The following is a 14,613-nucleotide window of genomic DNA, read 5'->3' as shown; positions in this document are numbered from 1 at the left end:
GTTTTGGCGGGGCCACCCCCATTGATGCTCTGGGGTTACTCAGAAATCACTCCTGGCTTGGGGGACCACATCGGATGCCAGGGGAATCGAACTGCTGTCCGTCCTAGGTTAGTGCGTGAAAGGCAAATGTCCTACTGTTTGCACCACCGCTCCAGCCCCAACAGAATAAAGGTATAGGCATTTTTTATGCTTTGTGTTTCAATCATTAATTATTCCCCCCCCCCTTTTTTTTTTTTGGCTTGGGAGGGAAAAGGTTATACCCAGTGATTGCTCAGGGGCCATTCCTGGCTGTGCTCAGAGAACCCACACAGGGCTAAGGATTGAACTGTGGCTCCCACATGTAAATCATGTGCTTCAGCCCTTTGAATCATCTCACCAGCCAATATTTATTGTTTCTCTTCCAACTAAAGAAACTCTTAGCAAGCAAGATGGGGGCTTAGAAACACTGCCTCTAAGGGCAGGAATCAAATGGATAAGGTACTTGTCATTTTTAGTGGAGAGGCATAATCGTGGTACTCAGGGGTTACTCCTGGTTCTGCACTCAGAAATTGCCCTTGGGCCTGGAGAGATAGCACAGCGGTGCTTGCCTTGCAAGCCGCGGATCCAGAACCTAAGGTGGTTGGTTCGAGTCCCAGTGTCCCATATGGTCCCCCGTGCCTGCCAGGAGCTATTTCTGAGCAGACAGCCAGGAGTAACCCCTGAGCACCGACGGGTGTGGCCCCCCCCCAAAAAAAAAGAAATTGCCCTTGGCAAGCTCAGGGGGACCATATGGGATGTCAGGAATTGAACCCAGGTCCGTTTCATGCAAGGCAAAAGCCCTACTTCTGTGCTATTCTTCTGGCCACAAAGATATAGACATTTAAATGCTGTCAGGATGCCAGTATTCATTCTAGTCTTTCTCTTCCTGGTGCCCAGACTGCTGTTTTCTGCAAGTCAGTAATAAGAGAGAAGGTTGAACTTTGTCTGAGGCACATGACAGCCATGAGTGATTATTTTCTGGGCTTTTTATCCCATAAGACTGTGAGTCTTCAGAGACGAGGAATGTGCCTAAATATTGTTGTAGCCTCACTGCTTCACACTGTGCCTGGCACATATCAAGCACACTATTTTTAGAAAGCTCTGGAACCTGAGTCACTGGGAAATAATTTTACTTTTTTTTGGTTTGTTTTTGATTGTTGGACTATACCTGGCAGTGCTCAGAGGTTACTCCTGGCTCTGTGCTCAGGAGTCATTCCTGGTGGGGGTTGGGGTACCTTAATGTGATGCCAGGAATTGAATCCAGGTTGGCTGTGTGCAAGGCAAATGCCTTACTCACTATGCTATCACTCCAGCCCAAATTTTGCCTTTTTTTTTCTTTTTTTTTGGTTTTTTGGTCCACACCCGTTTGATGCTCAGGGGTTACTCCTGGCTAAGCACTCAGAAATCGCCCCTGGTTTGGGGGGGGACCATATGGGATGCCGGGGGATCGAACCGTGATCCTTCCTTGGGTGGCACTTGCAAGACAGACACCTTTACCTCTAGCGCCACCTCACTGGCCCAAATTTTGCTATTTTTATGTTTCAAAAAATGCTTGAGTATCATTAGTTATGACTTGATTTTGCTTCTCTAGAATTCGTAGGAGCTGGAGCAATAGTCTGGTAGGGCACTAGCTTTGTACACAGCCTACCTGGGTTTGATCCCTGATGTCCATATGGTCCCTAGAGAACCACCAGAAATAATTACAGAGTGCAGAGCCCTCAGCATTGCCATGTATAGCCCCAAAACCAAAACCAAAAAAAACCCACAAATACCAGACAACACATAGGATGATTACTGATTTTTGAGTCCTAAGCATGCATCAGTCATTTTATGGTCAAGCATTTATACCTCATTTAACTTAACAACTGTGACTTGACTATTCAAATAATTTGTGGCAGCGGATGAAACAGGTTCAAAGGGGTTAAGTAGGCACTGGAGTGATAGTCCAATGAATTGGGTACTTGCTTAACATGTGGCTGATCCAGGGTTTGAATACAGAACTCCATAAGCTCCCCTGAGTTTCACCAGGAATGAATCTTGAACACAGAGAAACAAGTAGGCCCTAAGTATTACAGGCTGTGCTCCCCTCCTAAACACAATATAGTACAAAACCAAAGAGGTTAACTTAACTCAACTTACCCAGCTAGAGGGCATTAGTGCCAGAATTCAAAGACGGGTCTGTTTGGGCTAGGAGATAATTCAAAGGATTGGAGCGTATTCTTTGCTTATGAGAGGACTAACAGACTTGATCCCTGGAAACACAGGGTTGTTTATGCATCACCAGGATTGACTCTCGAGGATGGAGCTTGAAATGGCTCCAAAATCAAACCAAACCTAACCAAGCTCAGCTGGAGTCAAATCAACTTGCTCCCAAAGCCAGTGGCCTGCACATGTCAACATCTGTAAAAGTCCAAACAAAGGTCAACCTCTGGCCATACCATATGACTCAATTGAGAGCAATGACTGGATGCAGCTCTAATTGAGTATCATTAATATTTAGCAATGTGAATATCCATTGTTTTGATGTCACAAGATGTTTGAAAAGGAAACAATTATAACAACTACCCATGTTTTTTGTTAACCAGGATTTTTAAATTTTTTGGTTTTGGGGCCACACCCAGTGATGCTCAGGGGTTACTCCTGCCTCTGTACTCAGGAATTACTCCTGGTGGTGCTTAGTAAAACATATGGGATACCAGGAATTGAACCTGGGTTGGCTCTGTACAAGGCTAATGCCCTATCTGCTGTACTATCATGCCAGTGTCAGAATTATTTTCTTTTTTTTTGTTTTGTTTTTGTTTTTGTTTTTGGGACACCCCTGGTGGCACTCAGGGGTTACTTCTGGCTCTACACTCAAAAATCACTCCTGTCAGGCTCGGGGGACCATATGGGATACCGAGGATTGAACACGGGTCCATCCCCGGTCAGCCTTGTGCAAGGCAAAGGCCTATAGTTTTGCTATTGCTCTGGCCCCAAAACTGTTTTCTTTTTTTTTTTTTTTTTTTTTTTGGTTTTTGGGCCACACCCTGTGACGCTCAGGGGTTACTCCTGGCTATGCGCTCAGAAGTTGCTCCTGGCTTCTTGGGGGACCATATGGGACGCCGGGGGATCGAACCGTGGTCCGTCCTAGGCTAGCGCAGGCAAGGCAGGCACCTTACCTCCAGCGCCACCGCCCGGCCCCCAAAACTGTTTTCTAAGGTGAAAACAGTCCTAAAGCCCACCTATAATTTATACTGTTGTTCCAAATGCCAAATACTTCTGCCAGGTATGGGGAAGGTGGATGTGCTAACATTGACCTTGATGACTTTATATCAGACAGATGTAATATTGTTATTTGTGGGTTGATTTCTGATAGGTTGGATTTCAGTAGATCTCTGTTGCGATGACTTAAAAAAAAAGAATATGGGGGCAGAGCGATAGCACAGTGGTAGGGTAGTTGCCTGGCACGTGGCCAACCCAAGATGGACCCCAGTTTGATTTCTGGTATCCCATATGGTTCCCTGAGCCTGCCAGGAGTGATTTCTGAGCGCAGTCAGGAGTAACACTTGAGCACCGCTGGGTATGATCCAAAAACGAAAAAATTTATGAACAAGAATTGGGGCAGAAGCAATAGCATAGTGGTAGGGTGTTTGCTTTGCACATGGCTAAACCCGGATAGACTCCAGTTCGATTTCTGGCATCCCATCTGGTCTCCCAAGCCTGACAGGCGTGATTTCTGAGCACAGAGTCAAAAGTAACCCCTGAGCACTGCCGCTGCCTCTACCACCAGGTGTGACCCAATAAACCAAAACCAAAACAAACAAAAAGAACAAGAATTGAGAATTGAGTGAGTTATGTAAGTTGTGATATTTGTGTCTTTATTCCATTCATTGAAAAAAGAAAAGGTTGCTGCTACCTGCTTGGTTCTGATTAAGGCACTAGGAATATAGCACTGAACAAAAACAGACTAAAAATTCCTGTCCATTCGGCATTTACATTCCAGTGGGAAGAGACAGAAAAGTGATGGTGAGGGGCATTGGTGGTGGGAATGGTGAAGTGGGTTATTCTTTTTATGACTGAAACCCAAAAACCCAACTACAAATATGTTTGTAATCATGGTGCTTAAATAAAGATTTATAAATTAAAAAAAAAAGTAGAACACAAGTTAGAAGGTAAGAAGTCTTATAGGGGAAATCAATGTATAGAAAGGGGATAGAAAATGCTAGGCTGGGGCTGGAGAGATAGCATGGAGGTAAGGCGTTTGTCTTTCATGCAGAAGGTCATTGGTTCAAATCCCAGTATCCCATATGGTCCCCCAAGACTTCCAGGAGTGATTTCTGAGCGTGGAGCCAGGAGTAACCCCTGAGTGCTGCCAGGTGTGACCCCCCAAAAAAAATTAAAAAAAAAGAAAGAAAAAGAAAATGCTAGGCTGTTTATGCAATTTAAAATTCTTACGTTGTATGTTGCAATGGAGAGAAGTTACTGGCTTTTGGACTCTCTGAGCATGCCACAGCAAATTCTGGATTGTGTCACACACAGAGGAGTGTTTGCTCTCCTTCTGCACAGCCAGTGTGAAACCTCAGTAACCACTTGGCTGTGTGGCCACCTCTAGTTTCTCACTGGTTCCAGCTGGTTTAAATGTTATACTCAGTTTTAAATTCTTAGATTGGGGGCTGGTGAGGTGGCGCTAGAGGTTAGGTGTCTGCCTTGCAAGCGCTAGCCAAGGAAGGACCGCGGTTCGATCCCGGCATCCCATATGGTTCCCCCAAGCCAGGGGCAGTTTCTGAGCGCTTAGCCAGGAGTAAGCCCTGATCATCAAATGGGTGTGGCCCCAAAAAACAAAAAATAAAATAAAATAAATTCTTAGATTGAAAGTCTAAAGAAGGATTTTTAAGTTATCTTGAAAATTTGGGGGAGAATAAGAAGAGGAGGAAGAAATCAGAAATTAGAACTGGGCATTTTTAGGTAGGATTAAATAGAATTATCTTTTTTGTGATCTCTAGCCTACTCATTCTGAAAGTAAAAAACATCTCAAGGGCTAGTGGTGAAAGATATTTTGGGTAAGTAACAGTTTTTTTTTTTGCTTTGTGGCCCTAACGGCTAGTGGTCAGGGCTTACTCCTGGTTCTATGACCAGGGATCACTCCTGGTGGATTAGGGGAAGACCATCTGGGGTGCTGAGAATAGAGCCCAGGATCACTGTGTGCAAGGCAAGTTCCCTACCCACTGTACTATTGCTTCGACATAAAATAACTATTTTTGTTTTGGGACAATACCTAGCAGAACCTCCTGATTCTGTACTCAAGGATCACTTCTGATTGGCCTAGGAAGATCATATAGAGGTGCTAGAAATCAAACCTGGCTAGGCTTCTGCAATGTAAGCTCCTTTCATACCTGTTGTACTATCTCCTTAGTTCTCTTTTTCCAAAAGTAAATCTTGGTTAATATTAAAGGAACAAGAAAATGGAACGATGCCGGGGCCGGAGCTATAGCACAGTGTGTCGGGAGTCTGCCTTGTGGACCAGGGTTTAATGTCTGGTATCCTTTATGGTTCCTTGATCCACGACTGAAGTAATAGTGATATCAGGAGGTAGTAATGGTGGTGAAGGCGATATTTTAGTCTCTCACAAGCTCCATTAATTACATTTTTTTTTTTTTTTTTTTTGGTTTTTGGGCCACACCCAGCAATGCTCAGGGGTTACTCCTGGCTGTCTGCTCAGAAATAGCTCCTGGCAGGCACGGGGGAACATATGGGACACCGGGATTCGAACCAACCACCTTTGGTCCTGGATCGGCTGCTTGCAAGGCAAACACCGCTGTGCTATCTCTCCGGGCCCTCCATTAATTACTTAACCCCCAAAACAATCGTCCCAAATCTACCAACAGATAACAAAACGCAAACCCAAGTTCTTCAGTTGTGGCAACTGACATTTTTCTCAAGCACGTTAAGGTTAAGAATGACAGTTGTCAGGAGAGAGACATCAAAGAGCTGAGGGCATGCTTTTGCAAGCAGGTGGCCTGGATTCAAAGGCAAGAGCGCTGCCCATCCCCCCTGCACCCCAGAAGCACTCACTGGAAGGCAAATACAAATCAACCGTGTCCCTTAACCCCCCCCCAAAAAAAATAAAAATGAAACCACCAAGCTTATTTTTGTATTGATCTGCCATAGAGTTAAGAGCTCAGTGCTTGTAAAAGCAGCCATAAAACAAGCCCCCCCAAACCAGAGGTTTACAAAATATAGGCTAGGCTGGGCCAAGAATTGGCAAAGGGTTTCAACTGGAAAGAAATTCTTCAGCTCTCAAGGGGTGATTGTCCCAGGGTCTGGGAATATTGGGGGGAAGCTGTAGCTAGTGGTCATGAAGTCACAGCCTCCACTCCTTGTGAAGTCAAAATCATTCAAAAAGAAATACTAGTGACGTTCATGTCATCTGGGCTGGAGGGTCTCCCTTGGATCCCTGGGGCCCGAGTGAACATCATCAATGGCCCCAGGAGGCGCTCAACCCCGAAGCCATCTCAAAACCCGGCTAGCAACGCGTTGACCCGCTACAGCCCAACGAGGGTCTCCAAGCTAAATGAGCCAAGCTGGACTTGCGGGCTACCCAGGCCGGGGCTGAACCGCCCTTGCGCGAAGTGCTGCTGGGAGTTGTAGTCCTAGCCCCGGTCCCACCCTGTTCCGGATGAATTTGCTGAGACGCAGCCGGCGCTCGGGGAGTCCCGAGAGCGTGGGACTACAACTCCCGAAAGACCGTGCGCGCCAATGCAGGGCCCCAGGTAGGAGTAGGCGGCGACGCACACGCGTACATCGGGCTCTGGTGGGCGGGACTTCCGCTGCCGCATGCGCACTCCCGCGCCTTCCCGGGCCGGGCTCACCGCGCCCCTAAGGGGGCCGCCCGCCTGCAAGCCCGGGCTCCTCCGCCCCGTCCCGCCTCGGCTCCTCCCGTTTCCCGCCTCCGAGGCCCTGGTGCGAGCCCGCCCCAGCCTCTGCGCCCCTGGCTGCCCTGATCAGCCTCCCCAGGCTCCATGTTGGCCCCTCAGCGAGCGGCGGCGGCGGCTGCTTCGGGAGCAGCAGGTGAGGCGTCCAGTCCCATCCCTATGCCCGTTTCGGGGTCCCCCCCCACAACATCCCGGGGCGCTGCGGGTGGCGCAGCCCTCTCGCCCTCCCGGCTCGAACCCGCCCGGGCCATCGCCTTGCTCCTTGGGGGGCCCCCTCTTGGGGAGGTTGCAGATGATCTCTTGGGGGGCTGCCTGCCCGGTTTCGGGGGTCCCCCATCTAACGGACCATCTGGCTGATCTCCCCACCCCAACTCCTAGCTACTAAAAGAAGCCTCGTCCTGCAAGGCCTTGACAGCTATGAGTGCGAGTAAAGTTAGGGTTCCCCCCCACCCCCTGTTCCTCTCCGGAAGGGAGCTAAGATGTGGCCTCAATTGCTCGATTGCATTTTATTTATTCATTTATTTGCAATTTATTTATTATTTTGCAATTTTTTAAGGCACATGTTGTCAGTCCCCCCCCCCCCCCCAAATTTTTTTCCCCTTCCCTTCGGATCACGAAGTACTCAGGAAAAACTTGCTTGCACGCTTCCCTGACATTCCTGGGCCTCGTCTGTCATCCCTCGCCTCCCTCCCTGATTCTTGAGGAGTGAGTGCATTTGATTTGGCTTGCGAAATGCCCAGGTAGGAAAGAAAAGAGCATTGAGCATTGTTGGGACTGGAGAACCGAGTGGCAGCGAAGGAGGAAGGTGCTTTTTTGGTTGGCTGCTCAGGTTGGGATTCCCCCTGCCTCTGCATCAGGGTTGGTCCCTGAGTTCACAGCCCTGATGAGCACTGTGCACAGGGTGTGGTCCAGCCTCCACCTTGCACGCTCTCTTCCCCCCCATAAAAAAGAGCCCGGTTTGAAAGGGTCATTGGATAAGTCTGTGTCAGAATTTGCTGCAGGCGTCTTGCGTCTCAGCATCTCTAGTGGGGAGCAAATTCTTTACGAGAGGAAAAAGGGTAATATGAGCGGCCAAATAATAATGATGCCACACACAGAGTATGTGGGGTCAACACATCTTCTGGCAGGATTAGGCAAGGGGACTTATAAGGGTAAAACCAGCCATAGGTATAGAGAAGAATAATTACAACCGCAAAGCAAAGTTTAACAGTAAACATACTTAAGCTATGGGTGTGAGATATAAGGATTCTGAGTAACAGAGGAGAAGGCTATCACAAGGCAGCTCTTTGCAAGCTTACTTCAAATACAAAATTAGGGATTATTAGGAAATAGAAAATATCTAGGAACATGGTCTATGCTGAACTGGGTTCTATAGTTTTAGAGGTCAAGTAAAGAAAGGACCCAGATTCCCTTAGGTGTTGTTAGGTGTGGTTCCCTTTTTCTAAGGAGAGTCAATAGCCCAGGGTCTGCTTTCTGGCTTTGCCCTTGATTACCAGAAACTGCAGCTGCAAGGACATAAAGAGAAAAAACATTGTCTTTTCTTTTAGGGATAAATATTTAGAAAAGGGGTTCTCATAGTAATCTTTGGTGCCGGAATTTCTGAGCCAAATTATTTGATAGTTCATGATTTTGACTGAGATTTACAAAGGAGAGATAGCCAAATAATGACCGAAAATGTAATGCCAACATCTCTTTGGAAATTCCTCAACTATCCATGCAGGGGAAAAAGGCATCCACAGCGGGCCCTGTGGGGGTTATTTCAGTTCTCCCCACCAGGAAAATCTGTGGATACAGGGCCGGAGAGATAGCATGGAGGTAGGGCGTTTGCCTTTCATGCAGAAGGTCGTGGTTTGAATCCTGGCGTCCCATAGGGTCCCCCGAGCCTGCCAGGAGCGATTTTTGAGTGTAGAGCCAGGAGTAACCCCTGAGTGCTGCCGGGTGTGGCCCAAAAACCAAAACAAACAAACAAACAAAAAAATCTGAGGATACACCTGGTGGGCTGAGCTCCCCATAAAGTTTATGTATGCTGTGGCAATTTGCAGTGCTGGGGTGCATGGATCGGATGTGTCATGGAAGTTTCCTGGTCCCCAACTTAAGAGTCTGTATTCGATTTGGAGCAGTTGTGGCTGGCGTTGCAATGTACTGAAAACTCCCTATCAGGTTGTATTTTAAAGCCAAGTTTGCCGAAGTAACCACTGAGCTAAAGCCAGTCCCAGGATGTATTTTAATCTCCACCAAGGCTATTTGGTTATCAGCAAATTCAGCTTTCAGGCTGGTAAAGGAAACGTAGATGAAAGCTAGCATGCATGACGAAGCAATTACACCTTTAGAGTGTGATTTTTTTTTTTTTAGTTTTACTTTGTTTGGGGGCCACACCCAGCAGTTCTCAGGGGTGACTCCTGGCTCTGCACTCAGGTATCACTCCTGGCGGTGCTCAAGAGGACCTATGGGATGCCAAGGATTGAACCTGAGTCTCCTGCATGCAAGGCAAATGTGCTACCCATCGCTCCAACCCCAGAATGCTGTCGTTTTATGAGCCAGGGTTTAAAGTGTCACTGGAGAAATGGTGAAATTAAGTGGAGTAACTATGGAGAGGACAGGGCCCTAGCCATAGTACAGCTGGTGGTAGGCACTTTCCTCAGTTCCCCGAGTCCTGCCAGTGATGATTCCCCGAGTCTGGAGTAAACAGCCCAGTGTGGCTTCAAAACTAAGAAAAAAACAACAGGACAAATGTGATGTCAATTTTCTGGCTAATTTTCTTTTTTTTTTTTTTTTTTTTTTTTTTTGGTTTTTGGGTCACACCCAGCAGTGCTCAGGGGTTATTCCTGGCTGTCTGCTCAGAGATAGATCCTGGCAGGCACGGGGGACCATATGGGACACCGGGATTCGAACCAACCACCTTTGGTCCTGGATCGGCTGCTTGCAAGGCAAACACCGCTGTGCTATCTCTCCGGGCACATTTTTCTGGCTAATTTTCTTAGTTTTCACTAACTAGAGCTTGTTTTGAGTATATTTAAAGGAGACACTTGTTAAATACAGATATTGGAGACAGGTAAGGAGCAAGGTTCCCCATGTAGCAGTTAACACTTTTGTCACCTTCTTGCCATCAAGTTAGGTTGTGTGTGCTTGTTTGAGAACTGATTTAGAATTTACCTGAAAGACTAGGTCTTGGTGCTTTTAAACATTTTTATGGAGGGGTCCAGAGCAGTAATAGCATAGCGGATAAGGCTTCTTGCACATGGCTGACCCATGTTTGATCCCTGGCATCCCATTTTGTTCCCTGAGCACCGCCAGGAATGACTCCCAAGAGCAGAGCCAGGAGTGTGCTCATAGCCTGAGCACTTCTGGATGTGGCCCCAAAATAAACAAACATAGTTTTTATGACTTTCTTAGAAAACCATTGAAAAATGGTGCATACATAGGGCCAGAGCGTTAGGACAGCGTGTAGAGTGTTTGCTTTGTAAGCTGCCGAATTTTGGCATCTCCTGTGGTTCTCTGAGCACCATCAGGAGTGATTCCTAAGTGTAGAGCCAGGAGTAACCCCTGAGCATCCCAGATGTGACCACAAAACCAAAGGGGGAAAAAAAAAGATGCAAATAGTTATATTTTGGGGGCTGGAGTGATAGCGCAGTGGGTAGGATGTTTGCCTTGCATGGGGCCAACCTGGTGGGGGGGGGGGTTTGATTCTTAGCATCCCATTTATTCCCCTGAGCCTGCCAGGAGAGATTTTGGAACACAGAGCCAGAAGTAACCTTGAGCCACCGTTGCCACCACTGTGTGTGGCCCAAACCCCCCAAAAAGTTACATTTAACTTTTATTTATTTATTTATTTATTTATTTATTTATTTATTTATTTATTTATTTATTTATTTATTTGTTTGTTTGTTTGTTTGTTTTTTGGGCCATACCAGCGGTGCTCAGGGGTTACTCCTGGCTGTCTGCTCAGAAATAGCTCCTGGTGGGCACGGGGGACCATATGGGACACCGGGATTCGAACCAACGACCTTTGGTCCTGGATCGGCTGCTTGCAAGGCAAACACCGCTGTGCTATCTCTCCGGGCCCTACTTTTATTTTTTAATTTAATTTAATTTTTTGGTTTTTGGGTCACACCCATCGGCGCTCAGGGGTTACTCCTGGCTCTATGCTCAGAAATGGCTCCTGGCAGGCTCGGGGAACCATATAGGATGCTAGAATTCGAACCACTGTCCTTCTGCATGCAAGGCAAATGCCCCATCTCCATGCTATCTTTCCAGCCCCAAACTTTATTTATTTATTGATTGGTTGTTGGACCACACCCAGCTGTGCTCAAGGGTTACTCCTGGCTCTGCACTCAGAAATTACCCCTGGCAGGCTGGGAGACCATGTGGGATGCTGGGACTTGAACAGGGTCCCTCCCGGGTTGCCTGGCATGCAAAGTAAACGCCCTACCGCTGAGCTATTCTTCGGCCCCTTACTTTTTTTTTGAGTTACACCAGCCATGCATGGTCAGGACTTACACCTGGTTCTCTACTCGGGATCACTCCTGCTGGGGCTTTGAGGGGGTCATATGGGTTGCTGTGGATGAAACCTGGGTGGCAGCATGAAACCTGAGTTGGCTGTGTACAAGGAAACTGCCTTAACCTGCTTGGGCCCCACAAATAGTTTCATTTTAAAGTTTCCTCAAACTTTCCCAAAATAACTAGTTTCTTTGCTAATCTAAAACTTACTAAAAAAATGACATGGGGAGGACAGACACAGGATGGGAACTTTTTTTTTTTTTTAAAAGAAAATTAGTCTCTTTACAAGAGTAGTTTACATCTTTCTGTGAAACTTCTGTTCTGTAAAACTGTAAACAGTTTTCTGTAAACTTTTAGAATAACCTGGGGCAGTGTTTGTGTGTTTGTTTGGTTTTTGGGTCACACTCAGGGATTTGATTCTCAGGGCTCATTCCTGATGGTCTTGAGGAGACTTAATAGGATTCCAGGGATCAAACTTGGATCAGCTGCTTCCAAATTCCTACTCTTCTGTACTCTTTCTGGACTCATCCCCCCACCTTTTTTGGGGGTTTTTGGTTTTTGGGTCACACCTGGTGACGCTCAGGGGTTATTCCTGGCTCAGAAATCGCTCCTAGTTTGGGGGACCACATGGGACATCAGGGGATCTAACCGCGGTCAGTCCTAGGTCAGCCCTTGAGCCACTGCTTCACCCCCTTTTTTGTTTATTTATTTTATTTTATTTTATTTTTTTAAATTCTTTTTGTTAAAACCTTTTAGACTTTGTTCTCACTCCTAGATTCTGATTTAACTCATTCAAGGACCCACCCACAGTTAAAAAGCATGCGAATGAACAGTCAAATCACCTTATGAATGTTTGCTTACATCTGAGGTTTTTCTTGGGGGGGGTTTGCACCCAGTGGTGCTTAGGGGTTATTACTGGCTCTGCACCCAGGGATCATGCCTGGTGAGGTTCTGGGAAACCATATGGGATGCCTCGAGTTAAACATGGGTTGACTGTGTACTAGGCAAACCCTATCCATTGTTATCTGGATCTGGTTCCACATTTGAGTATTTGAATGGATTTGTTATTTCATGGAAAGTTTTTTGTTTTTTGTGTTTTGGGTCACACCCGGCATCGCTCAGGGGTTCCTCTTGGCTCTGCGCTCAAAAATCGCTCCTGGCAGGCTCAGGGGACCATGTGGGATGCCAGGATTCGAACCACTGTCCTTGTGCATGCAAGGCAAACGCCTTGCCTCCATACTATCTCTCCGGCCCCTATGGAAAATATTTATTTATTTATTTTTTTGGTTTTTGGGTCACACCCGGCAGCACTCAGGGGTTACTCCTGGCTGTATGTTCAGAAATCACTTCTGGCAGGCTTGGAGGACCATATGAGGTACTGGGGATTGAACTTGGGTCTGTCCCGGGTTGGTAGCATGCAAAACAAATGCCCTACTGCTGTGTCATCGCTCTGGCCCCTCAGATATTGCTTATTAAGAAAGCCTTATTTATTGTTGTTGTTGTTGTTTTTGTTTTTGGGCCACACCCGGCAGTGCCCAGGGGACCATATGGGACACCGGGATTCGAACCAACCACCTTTGGTCCTGGATCGGCTGCTTGCAAGGCAAACGCCACTGTGCTATCTCTCCAGGCCCCAAGAAAGCCTTATTTAAAAAAAGAAATAAAAAGAAAGCCTTATTTATCTAAAGCACATAGCAAAAACATCCAGGTAAGCAGGTTGATTTGGATGGTGATTTCTAGTGTAAAATAAGATGAATATTGAACTAATTCTGTCACAATTCATTTTTCCCTCTTGTGTGCAGTTGGCTTTTCCCCCTTTTTGCCGTATCCCATGGTGCTCAGCTTACCTCTTGTAAGCTCAGGGGATCATATAGGGTGCTGGGGTCACATCCAGTTAGGCCTTAAGCAAGACAAGGGCCCCTCCTGCTGCCCTCTTGCTCTGGATTGGGCTGGCATTTTCAGATGGTGCCTGGTCACTGCATTTGAGTCTTCAATACTATTTGCTTCTAAACAATCTCCAGAAAACCCAACAGAATTTTTTTGTTTGTTTTGGGGCTATGCCCAAAGGTGCTCAGAGTTTACTCTTGGCTTTGTTCTCAGGGTTCAAACCCAGGTTGAACGCATCTAATACTTTTTTTTTTTGTGGTTTTTGGGTCACACCCGGCAGTGCTCAGGGGTTATTCCTGGCTCCATGCTCAGAAATTGCTCCTGGCAGGCACCGGGACTCCGGGATTCGAACCGATGACCTTCTGCATGAAAGGCAAACGCCTTACCTCCATGCTATCTCTCCGGCCCCGCATCTAATACTTTTGACCTCTAGACTGTCTCTGGCTCCAAAATTCTTTGTTTTGCTTTGGAACCACATGAGGCTGTGCACAGGACTTACTCCTGTCTCTTTGCTCTTAGGGATCACACCTGGTGGGTGCGGGGAACCATATGTGCTGTCATGGATCAATTCCCCAGTAGGTACAAGACAAGTACCCTACCCTACCTGCTGTACTAGTCATCTAGTTACTCCCCCAATTTTTTTGTTTTTGTTTTGGGGCTACACCCAGTGGTGCTCAGGGATTGGTTACTCCTGGCTTTGCACTCAGGAACTACCCTCGGTAGGCTGGGGAACCAAATGGGATGCTGGGGATTGAACTCAGGTCAGCATGTACAAGGCAAATGCCTTACCCTCTATAAGTACTATCACAATGGTCCTTCTTATTGCTCTGGTCCTTCTCAAATTCTTGTTATTTTCAGGGTGAACCCAGCAATGCCCAGGTTTCTTCTGGCTCTGCATTTAGGAATTACTCCTAGTAGTGCTTGGGGGACCGTATGTGATGCCAGGGATCAAACTTGGTTTGGCCTCATGATACCCACTGTACAATTGCTTCGGTCCTTGCCCCCCACCCCAGATTCTTTTTTTTTTTTTTTTTTTGGTTTTTGGGCCACACCCGGTGATGCTCAGGAGTTAATCATGCTATGCGCTCAGAAATCACTCCTGGCAGACTCGGGGATCATATGGGATGCTGGGATTCAAACCACCATCATTCTGCATGCAAGGCAAATGCCCTACCTCCATGATATCTCTTTATCCCTAGGCACCAAATTCTTTTTTATTTTTTTTATTTTGTATATTCTCAGAAATTGCTCCTGGCAGGCTCAGGGGACTCTATGGGATGCCAGGATTCGAAACACCGTC

At 46.8% G+C, this 14,613-nt stretch overlaps 1 protein-coding gene across 1 annotated transcript in view; it reads left to right on the top strand.

Moving 5' to 3' along the window:
- Positions 1-6,890: 6,890 nt before the first annotated feature.
- The window catches only part of ATL3 (atlastin GTPase 3), a 46,022-nt gene continuing 38,299 nt past the window's right edge, over positions 6,891-14,613 (top strand). Inside the window, exon 1 of the mRNA XM_049779987.1 lies at positions 6,891-7,065. Within this exon, the coding sequence (XP_049635944.1) occupies positions 7,017-7,065 (49 nt within the window). The 5' untranslated portion in view covers positions 6,891-7,016. The remainder of the gene's footprint in view (positions 7,066-14,613) is intronic.

Source organism: Suncus etruscus, chromosome 9, assembly GCF_024139225.1.
Source record: "Suncus etruscus isolate mSunEtr1 chromosome 9, mSunEtr1.pri.cur, whole genome shotgun sequence".
Classification (NCBI taxonomy): Eukaryota; Metazoa; Chordata; class Mammalia; order Eulipotyphla; family Soricidae; genus Suncus; species Suncus etruscus.
Note: the sequence above shows the minus strand (reverse complement) of the source record. Positions and strands in the feature narration are given on the sequence as shown.